The following is a 24,223-nucleotide window of genomic DNA, read 5'->3' on the forward strand; positions in this document are numbered from 1 at the left end:
TGGAGAAATCACTGCACGTAAGCAGCTAAGCCCGTGACCTTCGATCCCTCAGGCTGTACTGCATCAACAAGTGACATCAGTGTGTAAAGGATATCTCCACATGGGCTCAGTAACACTTCAGAAACCCACTGTCAGTAACTACAGTTGGTCGCTACATCTGTAAGTGCAAGTTAAAACTCTCCTATGCAAGGCGAAAACAGTTTATCAACAACACCCAAAAACGCCGTCGGCTTCGCTGGGCCTGAGCTCATCTAAGATGGACTGATACAAAGTGGAAAAGTGTTCTGTGGTCTGACAAGTTCACATTTCAAATTGTTTTTGGAAACTGTGGACGTTGTGTCCTCCAGACCAAAGAGGAAAAGAACCATCCGGATTGTTATAGGCGCATAGTTGAAAAGCCAGCATCTGTGATGGTATGGGGGTGTATTAGTGCCCAAGACATGGGTAACTTACACATCTGTGAAGGCGCCATTAATGCTGAAAGGTACATACAGGTTTTGGAGGTTGCTCCAATGTTGCCATCCAAGCAACGTTACCATGGACGCCCTTGCTTATTTCAGCAAGACAATGCCAAGCCACGTGTTACATCAACGTGGCTTCATAGTAAAAGAGTGCAGGTACTAGACTAGCCTGCCTGTAGTCCAGACCTGTCTCCCATTGAAAATGTGTGGCGCATTATGAAGCCTAAAATACCACAAGGGAGATCCCCGGACTGTTGAACAACTTAAGCTGTGCATCAAGCAAGAATGGGTAAGAATTCCACCTGAGAACCTTAAAAAATGTGTCTCCTCAGTTCCCAAACGTTTACTGAGTGTTGTTAAAAGGAAAGGCCATGTAACACAGTGGTGAACATGCCCTTTCCCAACTACTTTGGCACGTGTTGCAGCCATGAAATTCTAAGTTAATTATTATTTGCAAAAAAAAATAAAGTTTATGAGTTTAAACATCAAATATCTTGTCTTTGTAGTGCATTCAAATGAATATGGGTTGAAAAGGATTTGCAAATCATTGTATTCCGTTTATATTTACATCTAACACAATTTCCCAACTCATATGGAAACGGGGTTTGTAAAGAGAGACGGTGACAGCGCAGGTTTTTTTGTTTTTCTTCTTTAGAACCACCTGTGCCAACCACTGCTCCCATACTGATGGAGAAGAGGAGTAAGCAGCTACTTGTGATGCCTATGGACCGCCACAGAGGAGACGGGCCCATTGTCTCCACCAGGCTCCTCTACAAGCCCGTTGTGAATGTCGATTCTTGGTCCTCCATCATCGGTAAAGATATCATACATTATCTCTAGCATGTGTCGATGAATTACGATTCATATTCATTTATTGTTAATATTTAGGATTTGGTACATTGTATTTGTAACCTATTGGTTTGAGAAGGCTGCATGAACTGTAACGATTATTCACTCTTTCTACTCAAATGTCTAGTCTACAGTGACAAAGAGCCTATCACACTGATGAACCTGGAGCCTTCAACACGGTACCATGTACGAGTACAGCTGACTCGCCCTGGTGAGGGAGGAGAAGGGGCCCCTGGGCCAGAGGCCATAATGGAAACCGACTGTCCTGGTAAGATTCACACACATACTTGACTTAGACTTAGACAAACTTTATTGATCCACAAGGGAAATTGTTCCACACAGTAGCTCAGTTACAAAGGATGGAAAGGGTAATGATGGAAAGGATAATGCAGGTATAAAGTAGACTAAAAATGTACCATAGTAGCAATATAAAATATAAATATATGTTATATTTACATGTTATATATGTAGTATATGATATATACTGATATATTATATTATTATTAGAGATGTCCGATAATGGCTTTTTTGCCGATGTCCGATCTTCCGATATTGTCCAACTCTTAATTACCGATTCCGATATCAACCGATACCGATATATACAGTCCTGTAATTAACACATTATTATGCCTAATTTTGTTGTGATGCCCCGCTTGATGCATTAAACAATGTAACAAGGTTTTCCAAAATAAATCAACTCAAGTTATGGAAAAAAATGCCAACATATTTATTATTGAAGTCACAAAGTGCATTATTCTTTTTAACATGCCTCAAAACAGCAGCTTGGAATTTGGGACATGCTCTCCCTGAGAGAGCATGAGGAGGCTGAGGTGGGCGGGGTTGAGGTGGGTGGGAGGCTAGCGGGGGGTGAATATTGTAGCGTCCCGGAAGAGTTAGTGCTGCAAGGGGTTCTGGGTATTTGTTCTGTTGTGTTTATGTTGTGTTACGGTGCGGATGTTCTTCCGAAATGTGTTGGTCATTCTTGTTTAGTGTGGGTTCACAGTGTGGCGCATATTTGTAACAGTGTTAAAGTTGTTTATACGGCCACCCTCAGTGTGACCTGTATGGCTGTTGACCAAGTATGCTTGCATTCATTTTAAGATTGGGCCGGCACGCAAAGGCAGTGCCTGTAAGGTTTATTGGCGCTCTGTACTTCTCCCTACGCCCGTGTACCACTCCGTACAGCGGCGTTTTAAAAAGTCATAAATTTGACTTTTTGAAACCGATACCGATAATTTCCGATATCACATTTTAAAGCATTTATCGGCCAATAATATCGGCAGTCCGATATTATCGGACATCTCTAATTATTATATTATATTGTTATATAATATATACAAAATATAACAAATCCCAATTACCATGTACAGTATATGTAACAGCTGCAGCAAAAAAAAAAGGGCAGCACAAAATAGAGAGTAGATCCAGCAGAAAATATACATTATAAACACAGAGAGGTAGCTAACATAGAAGTGGTCAGGTAATAGACAGATATCATCTATTGCTGTATTGTGAGTGATTATACAGCTGGATGGAGTGCGGAATGAAGGAGTTCTTGAATCGAACCCTGTGTGAACGGAGCTGAAGGAGCCTGTTGTGAGTATGAGCTCCGCTGTCCCTTGATTGTCTGGTGGAGTGACTGGGCAGGATTGTCCATGATGGCGAGCAGTTTGTCCAGTGTCCTCCTGTCCCTCACTGACACAAACGCCTCCAACTGCGTGCCAATAGTTTGGCCGGCTTTCCGGATCAGTTTGTCAATCCGGTTTAAGTCCCTTTTGCCGGTGCTGCTCCCCCAACAAACCACTGCAAAGTACAGGGTGCATGGTTACAGATTAAAAGTCATACTTTGGCATACCATTTGACATTTTCATGGTTTTATTTTTTAACAAAATAATGAAAAAAACAAAAACGAACAAACTTAAAAATATTCATCATTTTAAACACGAGAATTGTGGCACGGAGGGAGAGCATGTGTGTATGTGAGTGTTGTAAAAATCAAAGCTAGTATTGAGGGTTGTCAGATGTTTTTTTATAAATGTATTATGACTGTTTTATCATTTGGCTTTATCAACATCTGATGTAATCTTTGTCTAGGGAGCACTGGTTGGTGAAACAAATATAGTTGGCCGAAAAACAAACCTTTTGCAATATCAGGCTTGCATTTATGGTCAACAGCTTTGAGCCAGTGTTATTGCTGTTAGTGCTTTCAGATTGTATTTAGATGCAACATTATAATTTGAATGGGACAGCACTCAGTCCCCTTTTAAGGAAAACTGCATTTATTTGGGACTTTTGTCCATCATTCACAATTCCTTATGTTAGACAAGAACACACAATTTTCCCTATTATGTGCAAAAAATGCCAACAACACTCAGTTTACATGTTTTGACCTGCATATTACCCAAGCTGTACCAACATTATTATTGTAAGAGCTAACACCGAGGAACTACTTTTCTGGGGTAGTGACACATTGCCTCCCTGACACTAGCTAGTAGCCAGCTACGAGCTAACAGCTTGAGCTGCTAATAACGTTGCATAGACCTGCTTTAAAATAAAGAAGAAGAAGAAGTTTGAGCTGCTTTTGCTGCTGTTGAGCTGCCTTTGAGTTAGGGAACGTGGATGCTTGGTTATAAATCATGCGTCTCACCTGTTGAAAATCCACATGCTACCAACTTGGTATTATATGGCGCTCAACTTGGCTCTCAACAAATGGAACGCAGCCTCAGACCATCGCGACATCAATAGGAAGCATTTTTTTTATCAGAGGAGTGATGATTATTCCAGCTCAAGGAGAGCACAAGTGCTGAAAGATACAGCCATCCCATCAGTCAGCTTTCCAGTGAGAGCAGACATTGTAAGTCACTGTTTTAGTTTGAAACGTTTAGGGTCTGATATGCTAAACTTTAGAATGTACTAAAACACGTGCAATCCATTTTGCGATTCTGTCTTCATTAATTTGCAAAATATATGTTGAATGCCGACAAGATTGGAAGGAGAAAATGCAAATAGAATTATTTAGCACTTGCAATGGGATTTATCAACACTTATCACCATTTTGCTCGCACTATTTAGCGTTTTATATAGCATGTATCAGAAGAGAAGGACGTACAAACTGACAGTTCCACACACAGGTGCAAGTTCAGTGCTCGTGCTGCATAGACAGACGATGGACAGTCAGCAATAAAACATATTAGACATATTGTCTATTCAGCAACATCATTTTATAATGTTAAAGCTGTTAGAGGACTTAAAAGGATATTTCTGTTTGGGTTCCCACCGGGTATACTCCGGCTTCCTCCCACCTCCAAAGACATGCACCTGGAGATAGGTTGATTGGCAACACTAAATTGGCCCAAGTATGTGAATGTGAGTGTGAATGTTGTCTGTCTATCTGTGTTGGCCCCATACTTGCCAACCTTGAGACCTCCGAATTCGGGAGATGGTGTTGGGGGGGCGGGGGTTGAGGTGCAGGCAGCATACCCCTTCCCTTCGAGCTTTTCTGGATGAATTGAAATTATTTTTTCCAATCATTTTGGAACTTGCAAGCGTATTTCTTCTTTTTACTCGTCTCTTCTCGGTTCTTCCGCTTCGTCTCCTTCTTGTTGTGTGTGCAGTTGTGCACTGAGCTTCAAAAGCCGTAGATGTTATTGTAGCGTCCCGGAAGAGTTAGTGCTGCAAGGGATTCTGGGTATTTGGTCTGTTGTGTTTATGTTGTGTTACGGTGCGGATGTTCTCCCGAAATGTGTTTGTCATTCTTGTTTGGTGTGGGTTGACAGTGTGGCGCATATTTGTAACAGTGTTAAAGTTGTTTATACGGCCACCCTCAGTGTGACATGTATGGCTGTTGACCAAGTATGCCTTGCGTTATCATTAAACCAGTTATAAGATCATACAACGAGTAAAGACCATTGTTAAACCCGTCCAACGCTAGCTACATTATTATGTGACTGGGCCGGTACGCTGTTTAAATGGAGGAAAAGTAGACGCCTGGACAGGATGCGGCTGTTAAGGGGTGAATGTTTCAGGTGAGAGAGGACGTTAAAGGCAGTTAAAGGCACGCCCCCAATATTGTTGTCCGGGTGGAAATCGGGAGAAATTCGGGAGAATGGTTGCCCCGGGAGATTTTCGGGAGTCTCCCGGGAAAATCGGGAGGGTTGGCAAGTATGGTTGGCCCTGCGATGAGGCTGCGACTTGTCCTGGGTGTACGCCGCCTTCCGCCCGTGTGCAGCTAGGATAGGCTCCAGCACCCTCGAGACCCCAAGAGGGACAAGCAATAGAAAACGGATGGAAAATGTAGGCAGAACTTATAAACAATTTACAGAAACACCAACTGGAGCCATGGCCAGCAAGCTACTTTTAGCAAGGATAGCATGGCCATATGTTTTAACCACAAATACATCCATCCATCCATTTTCTACCGCTTGTCCCTTTTGGGGTCGCAGGGGGTGCTGGAGCCTATCTCAGCTGTATTCGGGCGGAAGGCGGGGTACAACCTGGACATATTTTACATACCGTAAGCTGATGGGCCAGGACTTGCATATTTAAAAAAAAAACGTTCAATTCAAAATTTCAACTGTTTTCCTCTTGACATAGACAGATGAAAGAAAAGAAGAAGAACCCAAGCAAAAACAAACATTCTGTGCATCTTCAAGGTGAACAAACAATCGTCGCATCTGTCTTACATCACTGCCAGCAACGTCATGGGGTGATGACGACGTAGCGAGAATCGAACGGCGTCTGAACTCTAATGGGCATATTTTCAACACTTCGCCAAAGCACTTAGTTCTAAGGGCCCACAGCAAGGGTTTATAGGAAATGGGGAAATACACATTTGGATCGAGCCTAACAGTAATAGTACTATGATGATTATAGAATGGTAAATGGGTTATACTTGTGTAGCGCTTTTCTACCTTCAAGGTACTAAAAGCGCTTTGACACTATTTCCACATTCACCCATTCACACACACATTCACACACTAATGGCGGGAGCTGCCATGCAAGGCCCTAACCACGACCCATCAGGAGCAAGGGTGAAGTGTCGTGCTCAAGGACACAACGGACGTGACGAGGTTGGTAGAAACTGGTGATTGAACCAGGAACCCTCAGGTTGCAGGCACGGCCATTCTCCCAACTGCGCCACGCCGTCCCCGAACTCATTGAATGGTACGTGGAATCAATGTTCTCAATAGTGACTTCATATTTCTCCTTTCTTAAGAGCCTTGTTCAAAAAGGTGATGCCGAGTGATCTTAGGACAAAGGTCCTGGAGAAGCAAGGACTCCAAAAATGTGAAAAAGACGATTCTCTGGTCTGATGAAACCAAGGTTCAACCCAAACTAGGGTCTGCTCGGGAACAACTTGTCCCCGTCTTTTTAGAATTGCCAACTATTTCTTGGTTGTCAGTTTCCAAAGCATGTCTATTTAATGAAATTGCACTCAGACAAACTCCTATTCCAGTGTCCAAAGTAACGAGATTTTTTTTTTTTTGAGGAAATCATCTTAGCTTAATGCTGCATAAAGGTTTGACTACTTGTAGACTGCCTTATATCTTAGTCGAGATTAAAGATCAGAAAGTTACTTAATTAGCGGACATTCACATCGAGCTGTTCGGCCCCCCTCAGCTCACTCTGTGTTCTCTGTCACTGCAGAGCCCACATTTCGACCCGAGATTGACATCAGCTTGGTGGAAGGTCGCAACGTCACCGTGCGATGGCGACTTCCCAGCAACAGCGACATTAATGCCGTCACAGCCAGTGGCTTTTTAGTGCAGCTCTTCGGGCCACCGCCGCACAGTGAGAAACTACTGGAGGCCACCACCATGTTAAATGTTCTGTCCAAAAAGTTCCACAACTTGGAGTACCAGCAAGACTACACGGTGGTGGTGCGCCTCATCAACTGCGGCAGCCAGGGGCCACCCTCAAAGCCCTACCACGTCCGCATCAACAGCCAGGGTAACTAGAAACCCAAGCTAGGTTGGACAAAGATAAAGAAAAGTTCACAAAAGAGCAGAGGCTGGTTAAAAATAAATGCTTGGATTTGTAAAGTATGACTGATGCTTGCTGGTTGCGTGGTGACTCCCTTTCCCCGCAAACCTTATGTGCGTAAAGCAGTGTTTTTCAACCACTGTGCCGCGGCACACTAGTGTGCCGTGACATACAGTCTGGTGTGCCGTGGGAGATTATCTAATTTCACATATTTGGCAAACCAGTAATTATAGTCTGCAAATGATGTGTTGTTGTTGAGTGTCGGTGCTGTCTAGAGCTCGGCAAAGTAACCGTGTAAAACTCTTCCATATCAGTAGGTGGCAGCCGGTAGCTAATTGCTTTGTAGATGTCGGGAACAGCGGGAGGTAGTGTGCAGGTAAAAAAGGTGTCTAATGCTTAAACCAAAAATAACAAAAGGTGAGTGCCCTTAAGAAAAGGCATTGACGCTTAGGGAAGGCTATGCAGAACAAAACTAAAACTGAAGTGGCTACGAAGTAAACAAAAACAGAATGCTGGACGACAGCAAAGACTTACTGTGGAGCAAAGACAATGTACATCAGAACATGGCATGACAATCAACAATGTCCCCACAAAGAAGGATAAAAACAACTGAAATATTCTTCATTGCTAAAACAAAGTAGATGCAGGAAATATCGCTCAAAGGAAGGCATGAAACTGCTACAGGAAAATACCAAAAAAAGAAAAAAAGCCACCAAAATAGGAGTGCAAGACAAGAACTAAAACACTACACACAGGAAAACAGCAAAAAATCCAAATAAGTCACGGCGTGATGTGACAGGTGGTGACAATACACCTACTTTGAGACAAAAGCTATAGTGATGCATGCTTGGTTATGGTTTAAAGTCATATCCAACAATTGCGACAACGACTTTTTACTGTCTACTGAGTTTTGTTTTTTAATGATTTCTGCTGGTGGTGTGCCTCCGCATTTTTTAAACGCAAAAAAATGTGCCTTGGCTCAAAAAAGGTTGAAAAACACTGACGTATAGGACACGTTTAATAGTTAAATGTCAGAATGAGCCCTGACAGATTTGAACTGAAGCATTGTTTCAAGTGCAAAATACAGTCCGTCCAGGATTTTGCGGACTAACATAAACTGAATTCACGGCAGCTTTTTCAGAATGTTGCAATCTTATCAATAACATTGAATCAACTTGTGATTTTATGAATTTGTTATCAATGTTTTCAGTGTTCCTTGTACCGTATTTTATATAAGTCGCACCGGAGTATAAGTCAGTCGCACCTGCTGAAAATGCATAATAAAAAAGGAAAAAAACATATATAAGTCGCACTGGAGCCCGGCCAAACTATGAAAAAAACTGCGACTTATAGTCCGAAAAATACGGTAACTCCAACCTCAAAAAGCACAGGATCGCAACAAAAATTGGAAAGCAAACACTGTATTGATGTTTTACTCGTTTTATACCGCACAGACCTAAAAGTAGACACTATGGGCCTGATTTACTAAGATGCAAATACCTCTGGCTAAATCTATAAAATAGCGTGTGCTATTAGTGGGCATGTTGCGTGCGATCTATGAAATGCAATTGAAAAATGGCACAGACCACCCTATTCAAATGAGGATTTTGCGTGTACTATAGACACTCTCACTTACTGCACATTCATGTTACCTGCGTGTGGTGTTTTCAAACAAGCAGGAGACATTCACCACTTTTTATGGGCATTTTAGAAGCAGCTCATGCAGTGCATCTACATTGACACCACATTTTCTTTTCTTTTTTCCACCCCTGGGAGGAGGCAGGATGTACTACTGTGCTCAAGACACACAGAATGCATACTTCAATAATAAGTTCTTATTATATAGGATGTATGTTAGTAATATATATTCCAGGTGGAATAAATAAATGTCATTAAAAAATATTAAATGACACCAAAACCTATCAAGTGAATTTGTTTTAAATCAGCCCTTTGAGTCATCTAGCAGCTAAGAAATTGTAAAAGGATGTTGCCGAATGTGTTTACTATATGTTTTATTTTATTTCCGACAGTCCAAATTAGTTGAAATGTACACGTCGGACAGAGGATTCTTTTAAATAGCAAAATAGTGCTCACAAAATGGTGATTAGCATTGATTAATCACATTGTGCTCAAGACACAAAGAATGCATATTTCAATAATAAGTTCTTATTACCGTATATAGGATGTATGTTAGTAATATATATTCCAGGTGGAATAAATAAATGTCATTAAACAATATTAAATGACACCAAAACCTATCAATTGAATTTGTTTTAAATCAGCCCCTTGAGTCATCTAGCAGCTATGAAATTATAAAAGGATGTTGCTGAATGTGTTTAATATATTTTTTTATTTTATTTCCAACAGTCCAAATTACTTGAAATGTACACGTCGGACAGAGGATTCTTTTAAATTGCAAAATAGTGCTCACAAAACGGTGATTAGCAGTGATTAATCACATTGTGTGTGCTGTATAATATACTTGCATCTTCTCCTCCTAGTATTGTAGGCTTTTTGATGATCACCATATATTCTGCATATTAATGAAGACCGAGACGCAAAATGGATTGCACACTTTTTTCTGGCTCACTTAACATAAGCAATCCACTTTGCACACATTTAATAGATCAGCTTTGTGTGCACGTGTTTTAGTACACGCAAACCTATCAGGCCCTGGAATAAATGGCAGTAAAATCAAGTAAAAGTTGCAGACATCAACACATTTACCGCCACATGTCAGGGCCATTAAGCAGTCATTTTTGATGGTAAATGAGAGACGATGAGAGATTATCATTAGAGGTCAACATCTGGGTCATATCAATGCTATAAATACTTTGTCTAAACACATGTAAATATATATAAATATATATATAGTAAACTAATAAGTGAGGATGTTGATTTGTTGCTCAATCTGTATATACTACATTACCCAGAAAATTATGCTGACTAAAATACCAAAATATGTGGGAAATTTGCATCATTTTATAAAGTTGCAAAGCCACACTGCAAAAACTGAAATCTAAGTACCGGTAAGATTACATTTCTCAAATAATGGTGATATTTGCTTATTTTCTTTCTGATAAGATAATTCTTCTCACTAAGCAGATTTTATGTTTAGAGTGTTTTACTTGTATTAAGTGTTTTGGTCCTAAAGGATCTCAGTAAGATATTACAGCTTGTTGCTGAGATTTTATGACCTATATTGAGTAAAACATGCTTGAAACTAGAATATCAACTGTTGCAAAGCTGTGTCATCGACACTCACAAGTATAAAACTGCTGTTTTAAAGTAATCATTTCTTATTTCAAGCATGAAAAAAAAATCATGACTTTGACACAATTGTGTCTCATATGTGATAGCCAAATGGACTTTGCTGTTTTATTTTCAATGAAACAATGGAAAATACGTACTCATATAGTAGTACAGTTGTTATTAGTGAGAATATACTTATTTTAAGGTATTTTGGGGTTCATTGAGGTTAGCTAATTTTACTTGTTTTGGAAAGTCTTGACAAGCCAAATTTTCTTGTTCTATTGGCAGATCATTTTGCTTAGTTCTAATAAAATACCCCTCATTTTTGTATTTTTTTTTCTTGTTTTTGAACACTGACTTTTTGCAGTGCACGCATAATTCACAGGGACTGGTTGAATTTCATAGAAACTATGGTCACTCATGGTCGCCATTTGCCTCTCAGTAATCATCATGTGTTCCTCTCTCAGGCCCATCACCCCCGCGCAATGTCCATACTCTGCCCCTGTCCGTGTCGGCCATCCAAGTGAAGTGGCAGCCCCCCGAGGATGTGAACGGAGGCGTCATGAAATATGTAATTGAGTACCAGCCAGTCGGCCAGGGGAGCCCGCACCTTTGGGTGGACACAGACGATGGAAACAAGACCGCCAAAGATGTGACGGCACTCAACAGCAGCACACTCTACCAGTTCAGAGTGAGGGCTTTCTCCAAAGTACCAGGAGAGTGGAGCAAGTTTGTTCAAGAGATGACATCAGGCGATGGTAAGATTTCACACCTGTGCAATCTAATAAAATACATGTCAAGATAAATTCCGCCATATCTCAGTTTTGACACTGTGAGGTTTCAATAACCTACTTGTTTATTATTGTGTTTAAAGTTTGCACCTTTGCTAAATGAGGCAACCAAAATATTTTAAACAGCTCTCGGTGTGATTCACATTTGAACCAATACAATACCAATTCCCGGTACTTTGGAGTTAATACTGGTACTCAATGATACAATTTTTTAAATTATTTTGTGACGATTCATCGGTTAGTAAATAGTACCGTATTTTTCGGAGTATAAGTCGCACCGGAGTATAAGTCGCACCGGCCGAAAATGCTTAATAAAGAAGGAAAAAAAACATATATAAGTCGCACTGGAGTGTAAGTCGCATTTTTTGGGGAAATTTATTTGATAAAACCCAACACCAAGAATAGGCATTTGAAAGGCAATTTAAAATAAATAAAGAATAGTGAACAACAGGCTGAATAAGAGTACGTTATATGACGCATAAATAACCAACTGAGAACGTGCCTGGTATGTTAACGTAACATATTATGGTAAGAGTCATTCAAATAACTATAACATATAGAACATGCTATACGTTTACCAAACAATCTGTCACTCCTAATCGCTAAATCACATGAAATCTTATACGTCTAGTCTCTTACGTGAATGAGCTAAATAATATTATTTGATATTTTACGGTAATGTGTTAATAATTTCACACATAAGTCACTATGAAAAAACTGTGACTTGTAGTCCGAAAAATACGGTAATTGTTTAATATTAAAATCTTATTTTTTTTCAACATTTAACAGTGAGCTTATAATGATAACTGTTCTGTACAGTTGTAGATACTAGTAAATGTATTGTGTATACCAGGGGTGTCAAACTTGCGGCCCGAGGGCCGGATCAGGCCGCGAACAGGCTTTATCCTTCCCGCCGGATGAGTTGGCTAAGTATAAAAATTAACCTGACATTTTTGAATGAAAGAAACTGCTGTTCTAAATGTGTCACAATAGCAATTCTTTGTATCTTTGTAGATGATGCTACATATGTACAAAATAAACCACATGATGTTAGTGTATCAGTCGAGGAAAATGATCAAACTACATAAATAACATACTGTAATTTGATTTTGATTTGAGATGTCCGATAATGGCTTTTTTGCCAATATCCGATATTCCGATATTGTCCAACTCTCAATTACCGATTCCGATATCAACCGATACCAATATATACAGTCGTGGAATTAACACATTATTATGCCTAATTTTGTTTTGATGCCCCACTGGATGCATTAAACAATGTAACAAGGTTTTCCAAAATAAATCAACTCAAGTTATGGAAAAAATTGGCAACATGGCACTGCCATATTTATTATTGTAGTCACAAAGTGCATTTTTTTTTTTTTTTAACATGAGAGCATGAGGAGGTTGAGGTGGGCGGGTTGAGGTGGGGGGGTAGGGGGTAGCAGGGGGTGTATAATGTAGCGTCCCGTAAGAGTTACTGCTGCAAGGGGTTCTGGGTATTTGTTCTGTTGTGTTTATGTTGTGTTACGGTGCGGATGTTCTCTCAAAATGTGTTTGTCATTCTTGTTTGGTGTGGGTTCACAGTGTGGCGCATATTTGTAACAGTGTTAAAGTTGTTTATACCGCCACCCTCAGTGTGACCTGTATGGCTGTTGACCAAGTATGAATTGCATTCACTTGTGTGAAAAGTCGTAGATATTATGTGATTGGGCCGACATGCAAAGGCAGTGCTAAGGCACGCCCCCAATATTGTTGTGTTGGAGGAAATCGGGAGAAATTCGGGAGAATGGTTGCCCCGGGAGATTTTCGGGAGGGGCACTGAAATTCGGGAGTCTCCCGGGAAAATCGGGAGGGTTGGCAAATATGACTGGGAGACGCAACTGCTCTGTACTTCTCTCTACGTCCGTGTACCACGCCGTACAAAGGCGTTTTAAAAAGTCATCCATTTTACTTTTTTAAATCGATACCGATAATTTACGATATTACATTTTATGGCATTTATCGGCCGATTATATCAGCATCTCTAATTTTGATATACATTTTTTTATCTTGATGGATTGATAATTAACACCAATGAGTTGACTGATGAACATTATCATATAATTTATTCAGAAAATACAAATAACGACAAATAAAGATAGAATACTATTAACCGCAACATGTAAGTGTAAAAAAAAATACAACAACATTATGATTTGTACAATTTCAGAATGTGCTTGTTCTATTTTTAAACAAATAAAACAATCTGAAGTGGTCTTTATTTTTAAGTTATCGTGCTGTGATTTTACCAGTCCGGCCCACTTGGGAGTAGATTTTTCTCCATTGGCCCCCGATCTAAAATGAGTTTGACACCCCTGGTATATACTGTAAAATGATAACAGAATCATCTGCAGTGCACTAAAACATGCAGACACACCTAAAAAGGTTATAGTGCCTTAATAGCCACAAATAGAATAGAATAGAATAGAATGAATGGAATGCCTTTTATTGTCACTATGCGCATGCACAATAAGGTTAAAAGCAGCTCCTTATTCAAAAGAAAAAACAGGACAGATAATAAAAAAAAAAAGGGAAAATTAAGATAAATTATAAAAACAGTGCAATTAGATTAAAAAAAACTGAATAAGGAATAACAGCTGTATTGTTCGGACTATATACTGTACATGTGCAAAAAGGTAGTATGTGTGGGTTATTGCACATTCAGTAATATATAAAAAAAATATTGCCCTGATTGAATGATTTCACTGTAATGGTAAGTGGATATTGGACAATGAGAGTTATACAGTATACACGCTTTATACACACACACACATGTTTTGCATATTTGAAAAAAAAAAGTACTTGCTATTTTATGACGCATGACTTAGTGAGAATCTAAAACATTTCCTTGGGAGTGTAGAGAGAAAATAAAAATAAACACTGATATGCGATATCAAGGGTTTTGCCTTTTGTGGGACGTGCATGCCAGAAAAAAATGGAGCAGGATCATTCAATCTGTGCCATTTGCCACAATAAAATGTATCAATACATGATAAAATTAACTGAAATATTATTTTATTTAAAAAAATGCACTAATACATAAATGAAAATAAAAAGATTAATTCAAACTTGACTAAACAACAACAATTACACTTTACCATGATGACATATAATAAAAATGTTCAGAAATATTTTCTTTACATATTTGTGATAGTCTTTATCACAACATGTATTACCTAAAGAAGCGCATTACTTTATTGAACAACTACTAAAATAAATAATCAGATATATGCATGTGGGTTCCCTCCGGGTACTCCGGCTTCCTCCCACCTCCAAAGACATGCACCTGGGGATAAGTTGATTGGCAACACTAAATTGGCCCTAGTGTGTGGATGTGAGTGTGAATGTTGTCTGTCTATCTGTGTTGGCCCTGCGATGAGGTGGCGACTTGTCCAGGGTGTACCCCGCCTTCCGCCCGATTGTAGCTGAGATAGGCTCCAGCGCCCCCCGCGACCCCAAAGGGAATAAGCGGTAGAAAATGGATGGATGGATGGATATGCATGTGGTTACCAAGATGAAACATACTCTCTCTTGAATAACCTTACTGTACTTGTGGCCAGTTTTGTGTTTTTCAAATATTTGACAGGAGGACCACACACACAGAAGCTTCCAGAGAGATTTAGTCAGGATAATATGTCACAGTCCATTTATCTCTTCTGCCTAAAAAACATATCCTCCCTGTTTTTCCTCCCCATGTCCACGTTCTTCTCTTTTGCCAAACAAAAAAAAGGCTCGGAGAGTTTAACCCCGACCACCCAGGGTGTGGCTCGGAGGCCTGCCGGGGACAACTATCAGCTGCTGGTGGCCGTGGTTGGATCCGTGACCGTCACCTGTGTGACCATTCTGCTGGCACTGCTCGCTTTCTTTTTCATCCGCAAAACCGTACTGAGTCGACGACGCACATTCACCTACCAGTCTGGATCGGTAAGGGACTGACTATATATTTGGGAAAGTTTTCAAAACCTTTTCTTAGATCCTCCCAAAAACCAGTGTCAGTGTTGTTTTTTTTGCATAATTCTTCTGTCAGAGTTACAAATGATGTAGAACACCAATTTCCACTGCAGAGTGTGTTTGTTCCAGGGACTAGGGAGCCAACCTATGGCTCTCGAGCCAGATGTGGCTCTTTTGATGACTGCATCTGGCTCTCAGATAAATCTTAGCTGACATTGCTTATAATGAATATATCCGCTGGTAATCACAGTGTTAAAAATAACGTTCAAAATATAAAACATTCTCATGCATTGTAATCCATCCAACCGTTTTCTACCACACTTGTTCAAGAAGTTGCATTAATGGTAAGAAGTATTTTATTTATTATTGGTTAGCTTCAGAATAAAAATCTTATTAAAAAGAATAAGAGACTTATTATACAAACCCTGTTTCCATATGAGTTGGGGAATTGTGTTAGATGTAAATATAAACGGAATACAATGATTTGCAAATCCTTTTCAACCCATATTCAATTGAATGCACTACAAAGACAACATATTTGATGTTCAAACTCATAAACTTTATTTTTTTTTTGGCAGATAATAATTAACTTAGAATTTCATGGCTGCAACACATGCCAAAGTAGTTGGGAAAGGGCATGTTCACCACTGTGTTACATCACCTTTTCTTTTAGCAACACTCAATAAACGATTCTCACTAATAACAAGTGCACTTTTCTTGGTAGAAAAAAAAAAGAGACCTTTTTGCTCAATATGTTGAAAAATATTCTTAAATTAAATTATCTTGACATAATGATATGCATGATGGGTTTTTTTCATGTTTGAAGTAAGAAATGATTACTTTAAAAAAGTAGTTTTATACTTGTGAGTGTTGATGACACAGCTTTGCAACATTTGATATTCTAGTTTCAAGCATGTTTTACTCAATATAGGTCATCAAATCTCAGCAACAAGCTGTAATATCTTACTGAGATCATTTAGGACCAAAACCCTTAAAACAAGTAAAACACTCTAACATGAAATCTGCTTAGTGAGAAGAATTATCTTATCACACAGAAAATAAGCAAATATCACCCTTATTTGAGATATGTAATCTTACTTAGATTTCAGTTTTTGCAGTGTATCATTGAATACTACTTAAATGTGTTTGTGTTATTGCTGAGATGAAGTGTGTTGACACCTACAGGGTGAGGAGACAATTCTGCAGTTTAACTCTGGAACTCTGACCCTGACCCGAAGGCCTAAGCCCACCCCAGAGCCCCTTACCTATCCAATCCTGGAATGGGAAGATATTAAATTTGAGGATGTCATCGGAGAGGGCAACTTTGGACAGGTATGCAAAATTGCTTCCTTATTTGCCAACCTTTACTACTCATGTGGTTAAACCCGTTTCACTGCCAGGTGATCAAAGCCATGATCAAGAAGGATGGAAACAAGATGAGCGCGGCCATAAAAATGCTGAAAGGTGAAGTGTGTTCCGTGTGCTGATGCAGCGTTTCTTGCATTCCTTCAAGCACTCAGTGTCTGCTTTTTATCTCTCTGCAGAGTTTGCCTCAGAGAACGACCACCGGGACTTTGCAGGGGAACTGGAGGTGTTGTGTAAACTAGGCCAGCATCCCAACATCATCAACCTGATTGGTGCCTGTGAGAACAGAGGTGAGAGACTGACACCTAGTGGACTTTCTTTAACAGGCATACAAATAAAAAATGAGGATTTCCCCCCCCCCCCCCCCCCCCCCCCCCCTCTAAGGGAAGTCAGGGGTCGGCAACCCAAACCGTTGAAAGAGCCACATTGGACCAAAAATACAAAAAACTAAATCTGTCTGGAGCCGCAAAAAATTTTAAGTCTTATATAAGTGTTATAATGAAGGCAACACATGATGAAAGTGTCTATATTAGCTACAATAGCCTACTATCAAACTTTAAAAGTCTTACATAAGTCTTATAATGAAGACAACACATGATGAAAGTGTCTATATTAGCTATAATAGCCTACTATCAAACTTTAAAAGTCTTACATAAGTCTTATAAAGAAGACAACAAATGATGTCAGTCTCTATATTAGCTATATTAGCCTACTATCAAAATTACTATTATTAGAAACCATTAGTAAATCAGAGGCTACTCAGAAGGTTAGGTAACTCCTGGAAATGACTGGCTTTTATGGCCAAAGGTATAGATGTGTGTGTCCAAGTTAAAGGAAACGGCAGGCTGTCGTCTTTTAATAGATTTATTGCAATATTTGGCAAACTGGATAATGTTTGCTGTGGTCTGGAACAACATGGCACACAAACAAGTATCTGAAATGCAGCCAATAATACATACAGATAATGTGTTGTGAGACATGCAAAACAAAATGATATACAAAGAGGATAAAAGTAAAGGATATTAAATGAGCTCAAATATACCTACAAATGAGGCATAACGATGCAATATGTACGTACAGCTAGCCTAAATAGCCTGATTAGCACCCCAACAAGTCAATAACATCAACAAAGTACACCTTTGTGCATTCACGCACAGCATAAAACTTTTGGTGAACAAAATGAGACAAAGAAGGAGTGGAAGATTTTACAAGTAAACAAACTGTTGCATCACAATCCACACTATGGTAAAAGTTAGAGTTAAAGTACCACTGATAGTCACACATACTAGAGGTGAAATTACCCTCTGCATATGACCCATCCCCTTGTTCCACCCCCTGGGAGGTGAGGGTAGCAGTGAGCAGCAGCGGTGGCCGCACTTGGGAATCATTTTGATGATTTAACCCCCAATTCCAAACCTTGATGCTGAGTGCCAAGCAGGGAGGTAATGGGTCCCATTTTTATAGTCTTTGGTTTGACTTGGCCGGGGTTTGAACTCATGACCTACCGATCTCAGGGCGGACTCTCTAACAACAAGGCCACTGAGCTGGCTGTGGTGAGTTCAAGAACTGCCGAAATTAGTAGGACAAAACAATGTTCACCAAATACTCTCATCAGTGAAGCATACACACAAACATGTTTCTAACAATTGGGAAGGTTTGTGTCATGTTGGTCCTCAAACAAAAAACATACTAAAACAAAAAACATATTTTCCCCCTATCTTTTTCCATTCTCAATTTTTTTTTTTAAATGTTCGAGAGCCGCGGGTTGCTAAGTGAAAATGTGCTCATGACCTGCGGGCATACTTGCCAACCATCCTGATTTTCCTGGGAGACTCTCGAATTTCAGTGCCCCTCCCGAAAATCTCCCAGGGCAACCATTCTCCCGAATTTCACCCGATTTCCACCCGGTTAACAATATTGGGGGCGTGAATTAAAGGCACTGCCTTTAACGTCCTCTACAACCTGTCGTCAGGTCCGCTTTTCCTCCATACAAACAGCGTGTCGGCCCAATCACATAATATATGCGTACTTGATCAACAGCCATACAGGTCACACTGAGGGTGGCCGTGTAAACATATTTAACACTGTTACAAATATGCGCCACACTGTGAACCCACACCAAACAAGAATGACAAACACATTTCGGGAGAACATCCGCACCGTAACACAACACAAACACAACAGAACAAATACCTAGAACGCCTTGCAGCACTAACTCTTCCAGGACGCTACAATATACACCCCCGCTACCACCAAACCACGCCCCCCCCAACACCGCCCCCCTACCTCAACACCCCCCCCCATCTCCCGAATTCGGAGGTCTCAAGGTTGGCTAGTATGCCTGTGGGCCAAACAGTGATTTTAAGCATTAACCACAAATCACCTAAATGTAAACATTTTTTTTACACATTGTATGTGAAACATTTGTTTTGTACCATTTCACTCAAACTTGAATTTAATTCAGATTTGGACTAAAATGATTTAATGGGAAATAACTTGTTCAACTGTTTTTAGTACAAAATCACAAACGTTTAACTTAAGTTCTTGCCAGCCGGGGATCAAACCCAGTATGTCTGCCACGGAGGACAGTAGGGAAATTTGCCATTATATTATTATCAGTGACAGAGCAGGAAGGGGCTCAGAATAAGTTTGCAATAGTTTATACTGTCATTCATTAATTTACATTTTACATGCGTTTAGTCACGCAAAATGAGGCATGCTACAAAGCATGGGGCCCGATGCACAGCACATGAGGGAGGGTGCATGGCAACTATTGGCAATCAATGATTGTGTGAGCTTGAAAGAGGTCAGTATGAATATTTATTAAACCTGGGAAGGCATCGTTTGACCCGCAAGCCCCACTTTGAGCACTCCTGCTCTATATTGACATAGAAACATAACATGTGGGTCGGGAACCTTTTTGGCTGAGAGAGCCATGAAAGCCAAATATTTTAAAATGTATTTCTGTGAGAGCCATATAATATCTTTTAACACTGAATACAACTAAATGCATGCATTTTTAAGTAAGACCTACATTTTTAGAGTATAATAAGTCTCTTATTCTTTTTAATAACATTGTTATTCTGAAGCTAACCAATAATAAATAAATTACTTCTTACCATTAACGCGACTTCTTGAACAGGTGCGGTAGAAAACGGATGGATGGATTAAAATGCATGAGAATGTTTTACATTTTGAACGTTATTTTTAACACTGTGACTACCAGCGGAATTATTCATTACTTATCGTGTTAAGCAATGTCAGCTAAGATTTATCTTGGAGCCAGATGCAGTCATCAAAAGAGCCACATCTGGCTCGAGACCCATAGGTTCCCTAACCCTGGTTTATACGAAATCACAATTGTCTATATAAAAAATATATAACATGTATTGAAACTACAATATGTAATTTTGATATAAATTGCGTGTGAATGCTGAAATGTGCAAGCCAAAACTGAAATGCTAACGTTTGTAAGCCAACAGATAAGTACTAAGTTACATGACAATGTACGCCTGCGGGATTAGCTCTGAGAGTTCAAAATTTGCGAAAAAAAAAAATTGCATGCTGGTGTTGGCACATTCAGCTGGCATGAAACATTCTCACCACACCTAGTGTGTGTGTGACAATCATTGGTACTTTAACTTTAAGTTTAAACCAGTGGTTCTTAACCTTGTTGGAGGTACCGAACCCCACCAGTTTCATATGCGCATTCACCGAACCCTTCTTTAGTGAAGAATAAAATGTTTTTTTCTTAATTTAATCTTAATTTATAAACATTAATCATGAAATGATGTTATTATATTAAAGAAATACTATTAAAGATATATTTTACAAACAGAAAGTTACAGGAATGTACACATGATCCCATGTTTACATCTCATTGTGCAACTTGTGAATGTTTTAGTGGGAACTAAATGCGATATCTGAAAGGGGTACAAATTATTTCCAAAGCAGGAACCCCACCCAGACATACAATACTAGTGCACAGCTCATGAAAAACAATATTTTTGGTTTTTGTCATTGTAAGTGGGCCAAAATACTTATATTAGAAAATAATCTCATGGAAATGACTGTTGTCATTTGATTATAATAATAAAACATTTAACTTGTTATTTAATCAGGTTTGGGACAGGTGTGCTGCAGGTGTGGCCACAGTGCATGTGCACGTATGACGTCGCTCACATGTGCTCCACTGAATGCTCAAGGAGTTTTTACGTTTGCTCACGCATATGGAAAATTAGAGGGAACATTGTTTGGGGGTATTCATAATACGTCGATAGGGAGAAGTTTTTATTTACACGATGAGTCGGGCGTGTTTTGACCTCCGCGGCGGAGGCTCTGCCGAACCCCTGAGGCCGACTCACCGAACCCCTAGGGTTCGATCGAACCCAGGTTAAGAACCACTGCTTTAAGCCATCATTAGCAAGAAGCATTTATACTTTGGAACGGTGGAAATTGATTGAGAAATCTGGAAGTAGTTGCACTTTTTAATACAAAATAATTGTTACTGAAAAGCGGGAAATTTGGGAAAAGTGGGAAGTTTTGGGAATACTAAAACAGCACAATTGCCCTGGGTGAGCTGAATGGGTTGGTGTTAACATGTTTTGAATCGTTCGAGAATTGTTAAAGTAGCAACACAGTATTGTTGATAATGCATCATTTGATAAAGTGAGTCTGTTCCAAACACTCCCAAGTTAAATATTTGTGTGCAAGTTTTTCCACGCTAGAACGGTTAGAATGCGTCCAATCTAAACAAACTTTGGCCTCTTGGATTATTACGTCATCAGTGTTTAAGCAGACTTCTGAGGAAAAGACTTGTTTATCTAAACCATACGGTTTCCTTGACCCTCTTCTGAGCGTGCAATACCCATTTCCTTTCTACATACAGGTGTTTTGATTAGGACTGTGTTTGATTACAGGCGAGAACACCTTTCTTACATTTTTAAGATGATTGTAAAGTCACAATAAAATGTCTGTCTTCCCCAGGTTACCTGTACATAGCCATAGAGTACGCTCCCTACGGCAACCTTCTGGATTTCTTGCGAAAGAGTCGTGTCTTAGAGACAGATCCTGCATTCGCCAAGGAACACGGCACGGCCTCAACGCTCACCTCCCAACAGTTACTGCAGTTTGCCGTGGATGTGGCGACTGGGATGCATTACCTCAGTGACAAACAGGTAAGACGGTGCATGGAATGCACTTAGGATCTATCGAGGTAGTAAAACAGGTGTCTGTAGGAGGGGTGTCTTGAAATAGTCGACTACTTGATGATTTGATTCGGAGGAGTATGATTTGACTATCATTCTCGCAGTCGAATGATGGGCGAGGAATAAATTTGAGTCTGCATTTCAAGGATTAGGATTCAGTTTATTGTCATTACACATAAATACAGACTGAGCAGTATCATATGGGCTGGGTCTGGGTCTGGACTCGCGGTCGATCTTTGGTGTGCAGTTTTTGACAACTAAAAGGCACAGTTTGCAATTGAAACTAAAATATACAAGAACCCCACCAACAGATAACATATGTTACCGTAAATTCCGGACTATAAGGCACACTTAAAATCCTTTTTTTTTTCTCAAAACTCGACAGTATACTATAACCCAGTCCGCCTAATGTAAAGAATAAGTTTGGTTGAGCTTACCCACCTCGAAGCTATTTTATTTGGTACATTGTGTAATGATATGTGTGACCAGTAGATGGCAGTCAAATATAAGAGATATCTGTAGACTAGGGATGTCCGATAATATCGGACTGCCGATATTATCGGCCGATAAATGCTTTAAAATGTAATATCAGAAATGATCGGTATCGGTTTCAAAAAGTAAAATTTATGACTTTTTAAAACGCCGCTGTGTACACGGACGTAGGGAGAAGTACAGAGCGTCAATAAACCTTAAAGGCACTGCCTTTGCGTGCCAGCCCAGTCACATAATATCTACGGCTTTTCACACACACAAGTGAATGCAACACATACCTGGTCAACAGCCATACAGGTCACACTGAGGGTGGCCGTATAAACAACTTTAACACTGTTACAAATTTGCGCCACACTGTGAACCCACACCAAACAAGAATGACAAACACATTTCGGGAGAACAACCGCACCGTAACACAACATAAACACAACAGAACAAATACCCAGAACCCCTTGCAGCACTAACTCTTCCGGGACACTACAATATACACCCCCGCTACCCCCTACCCCCCGCCCCCACCTCAACCTCCTCATGCTCTCTCGGGGAGAGCATGTCCCAAATTCCAAGCTGCTGTTTTGAGGCATGTTAAAAAAAATAATGCACTTTGTGACTTCAATAATAAATATGGCAGTGCCATGTTGGCATTTTTTTTCCATAACTTGAGTTGATTTATTTTGTTACATTGTTTAATGCATCCAGTGGGGCATCACAATAAAATTAGGCATAATAATGTGTTAATTCCACGACTGTATATATCGGCATCGGTTGATATCGGAATCGGTAATTAAGAGTTGGACAATATCGGAATATCGGATATCAGCAAAAAACTGCAATATGATGTCAATATGACTCAAGTAAACAACACCAACATTTTATATGTTCCATTGAAAATATAGAACATTACACACGGCGCTCAAAAATCTATCAAAATGTTTTAGTACAACTTTGGTAAGCTATGAAGCCGCACCGCTTGGTGGATTGTCAGCACATTAAACATACAAGTATTATTATGGTGTTTGTATAAGGTAAGACATATTATCTGGCATTTTGTTTTGTAATATTATGCAAATGCAACTTTTCTTACCTTCTGATGCCTGCTGATCTGTATTTGGGATCTGCATAAATCCTGAAAAAAAATGTGCGCGTCCGCAACGACGCCATAGTCGATAAGCTTCTTCTTTTTGTCTATCTTCTTGTTATGTGACATTCATCCTCCGCTGTTGCCAATTCTAACATAAAGTAGTGTAAAGTTCTTACTTATATCTGTCAGTAAACTTGCCATGAAAGCGCTAAAACATACCGGTATAGTGAGTTTACATTATTCACCCAAGTAACTTTAGTCATTTGATTTCCGGCCGGACACATTCCCTGAGTTGTTGTTTACGGATGAGAAGAAGCTGCTCCGTTACTGATTTAAGTAAAGTCTGAATGTCATTAAAACAGTTAGCTCGATCTTTTGACACTTCTTCCCCTCCCGTCCTTGCACGCTACACTGCTACAACAAAGATGACGGGGAGAAAACGCTGTCGAAGGTGAGCCACGTAAATAAGACCGCCCACAAAACGTCGCATCCGGAAGCGACTGTCAAAAAGCGGCTTGAAGATGATCTGTAAAACATAATCTATGCAACATTTTGACCAAAGAACTACCATTACATGTTATGTAGACCACAAGGAAGTATTTTCAATGTAGAAAAAAATAAATAATAGTATGACTCCTTTAATGCGCCCTATAATCCGGTGCACCTAATATATGAAAAAAAGATTAGAAAAATAGACCATTCATCCGCATTGCGCCCTATGGTCCGGAAAATACGGTACTAGTAATGGTT

General features: G+C 39.7%; 1 protein-coding gene across 4 annotated transcripts in view; it reads left to right on the forward strand.

Annotated features, from left to right (window-relative positions):
- The window catches only part of tie1 (tyrosine kinase with immunoglobulin-like and EGF-like domains 1), a 115,364-nt gene that overhangs the window by 79,787 nt on the left and 11,354 nt on the right, over positions 1-24,223 (forward strand). For 3 of the 4 annotated variants that reach the window (XM_061975673.2, XM_061975671.2, XM_061975672.2), the window contains exons 10-18: positions 1,117-1,275; positions 1,438-1,578; positions 6,957-7,259; positions 11,012-11,302; positions 15,108-15,301; positions 16,514-16,660; positions 16,729-16,792; positions 16,873-16,983; positions 21,680-21,870. In XM_061975673.2, the coding sequence (XP_061831657.1) occupies positions 1,117-1,275; positions 1,438-1,578; positions 6,957-7,259; positions 11,012-11,302; positions 15,108-15,301; positions 16,514-16,660; positions 16,729-16,792; positions 16,873-16,983; positions 21,680-21,870 (1,601 nt within the window). The remainder of the gene's footprint in view (positions 1-1,116; positions 1,276-1,437; positions 1,579-6,956; positions 7,260-11,011; positions 11,303-15,107; positions 15,302-16,513; positions 16,661-16,728; positions 16,793-16,872; positions 16,984-21,679; positions 21,871-24,223) is intronic. The other variant, XM_061975674.2, reaches the window with a different exon arrangement.

Source organism: Nerophis lumbriciformis, linkage group LG14 (genome assembly GCF_033978685.3).
Source record: "Nerophis lumbriciformis linkage group LG14, RoL_Nlum_v2.1, whole genome shotgun sequence".
Taxonomy (NCBI): Eukaryota; Metazoa; Chordata; class Actinopteri; order Syngnathiformes; family Syngnathidae; genus Nerophis; species Nerophis lumbriciformis.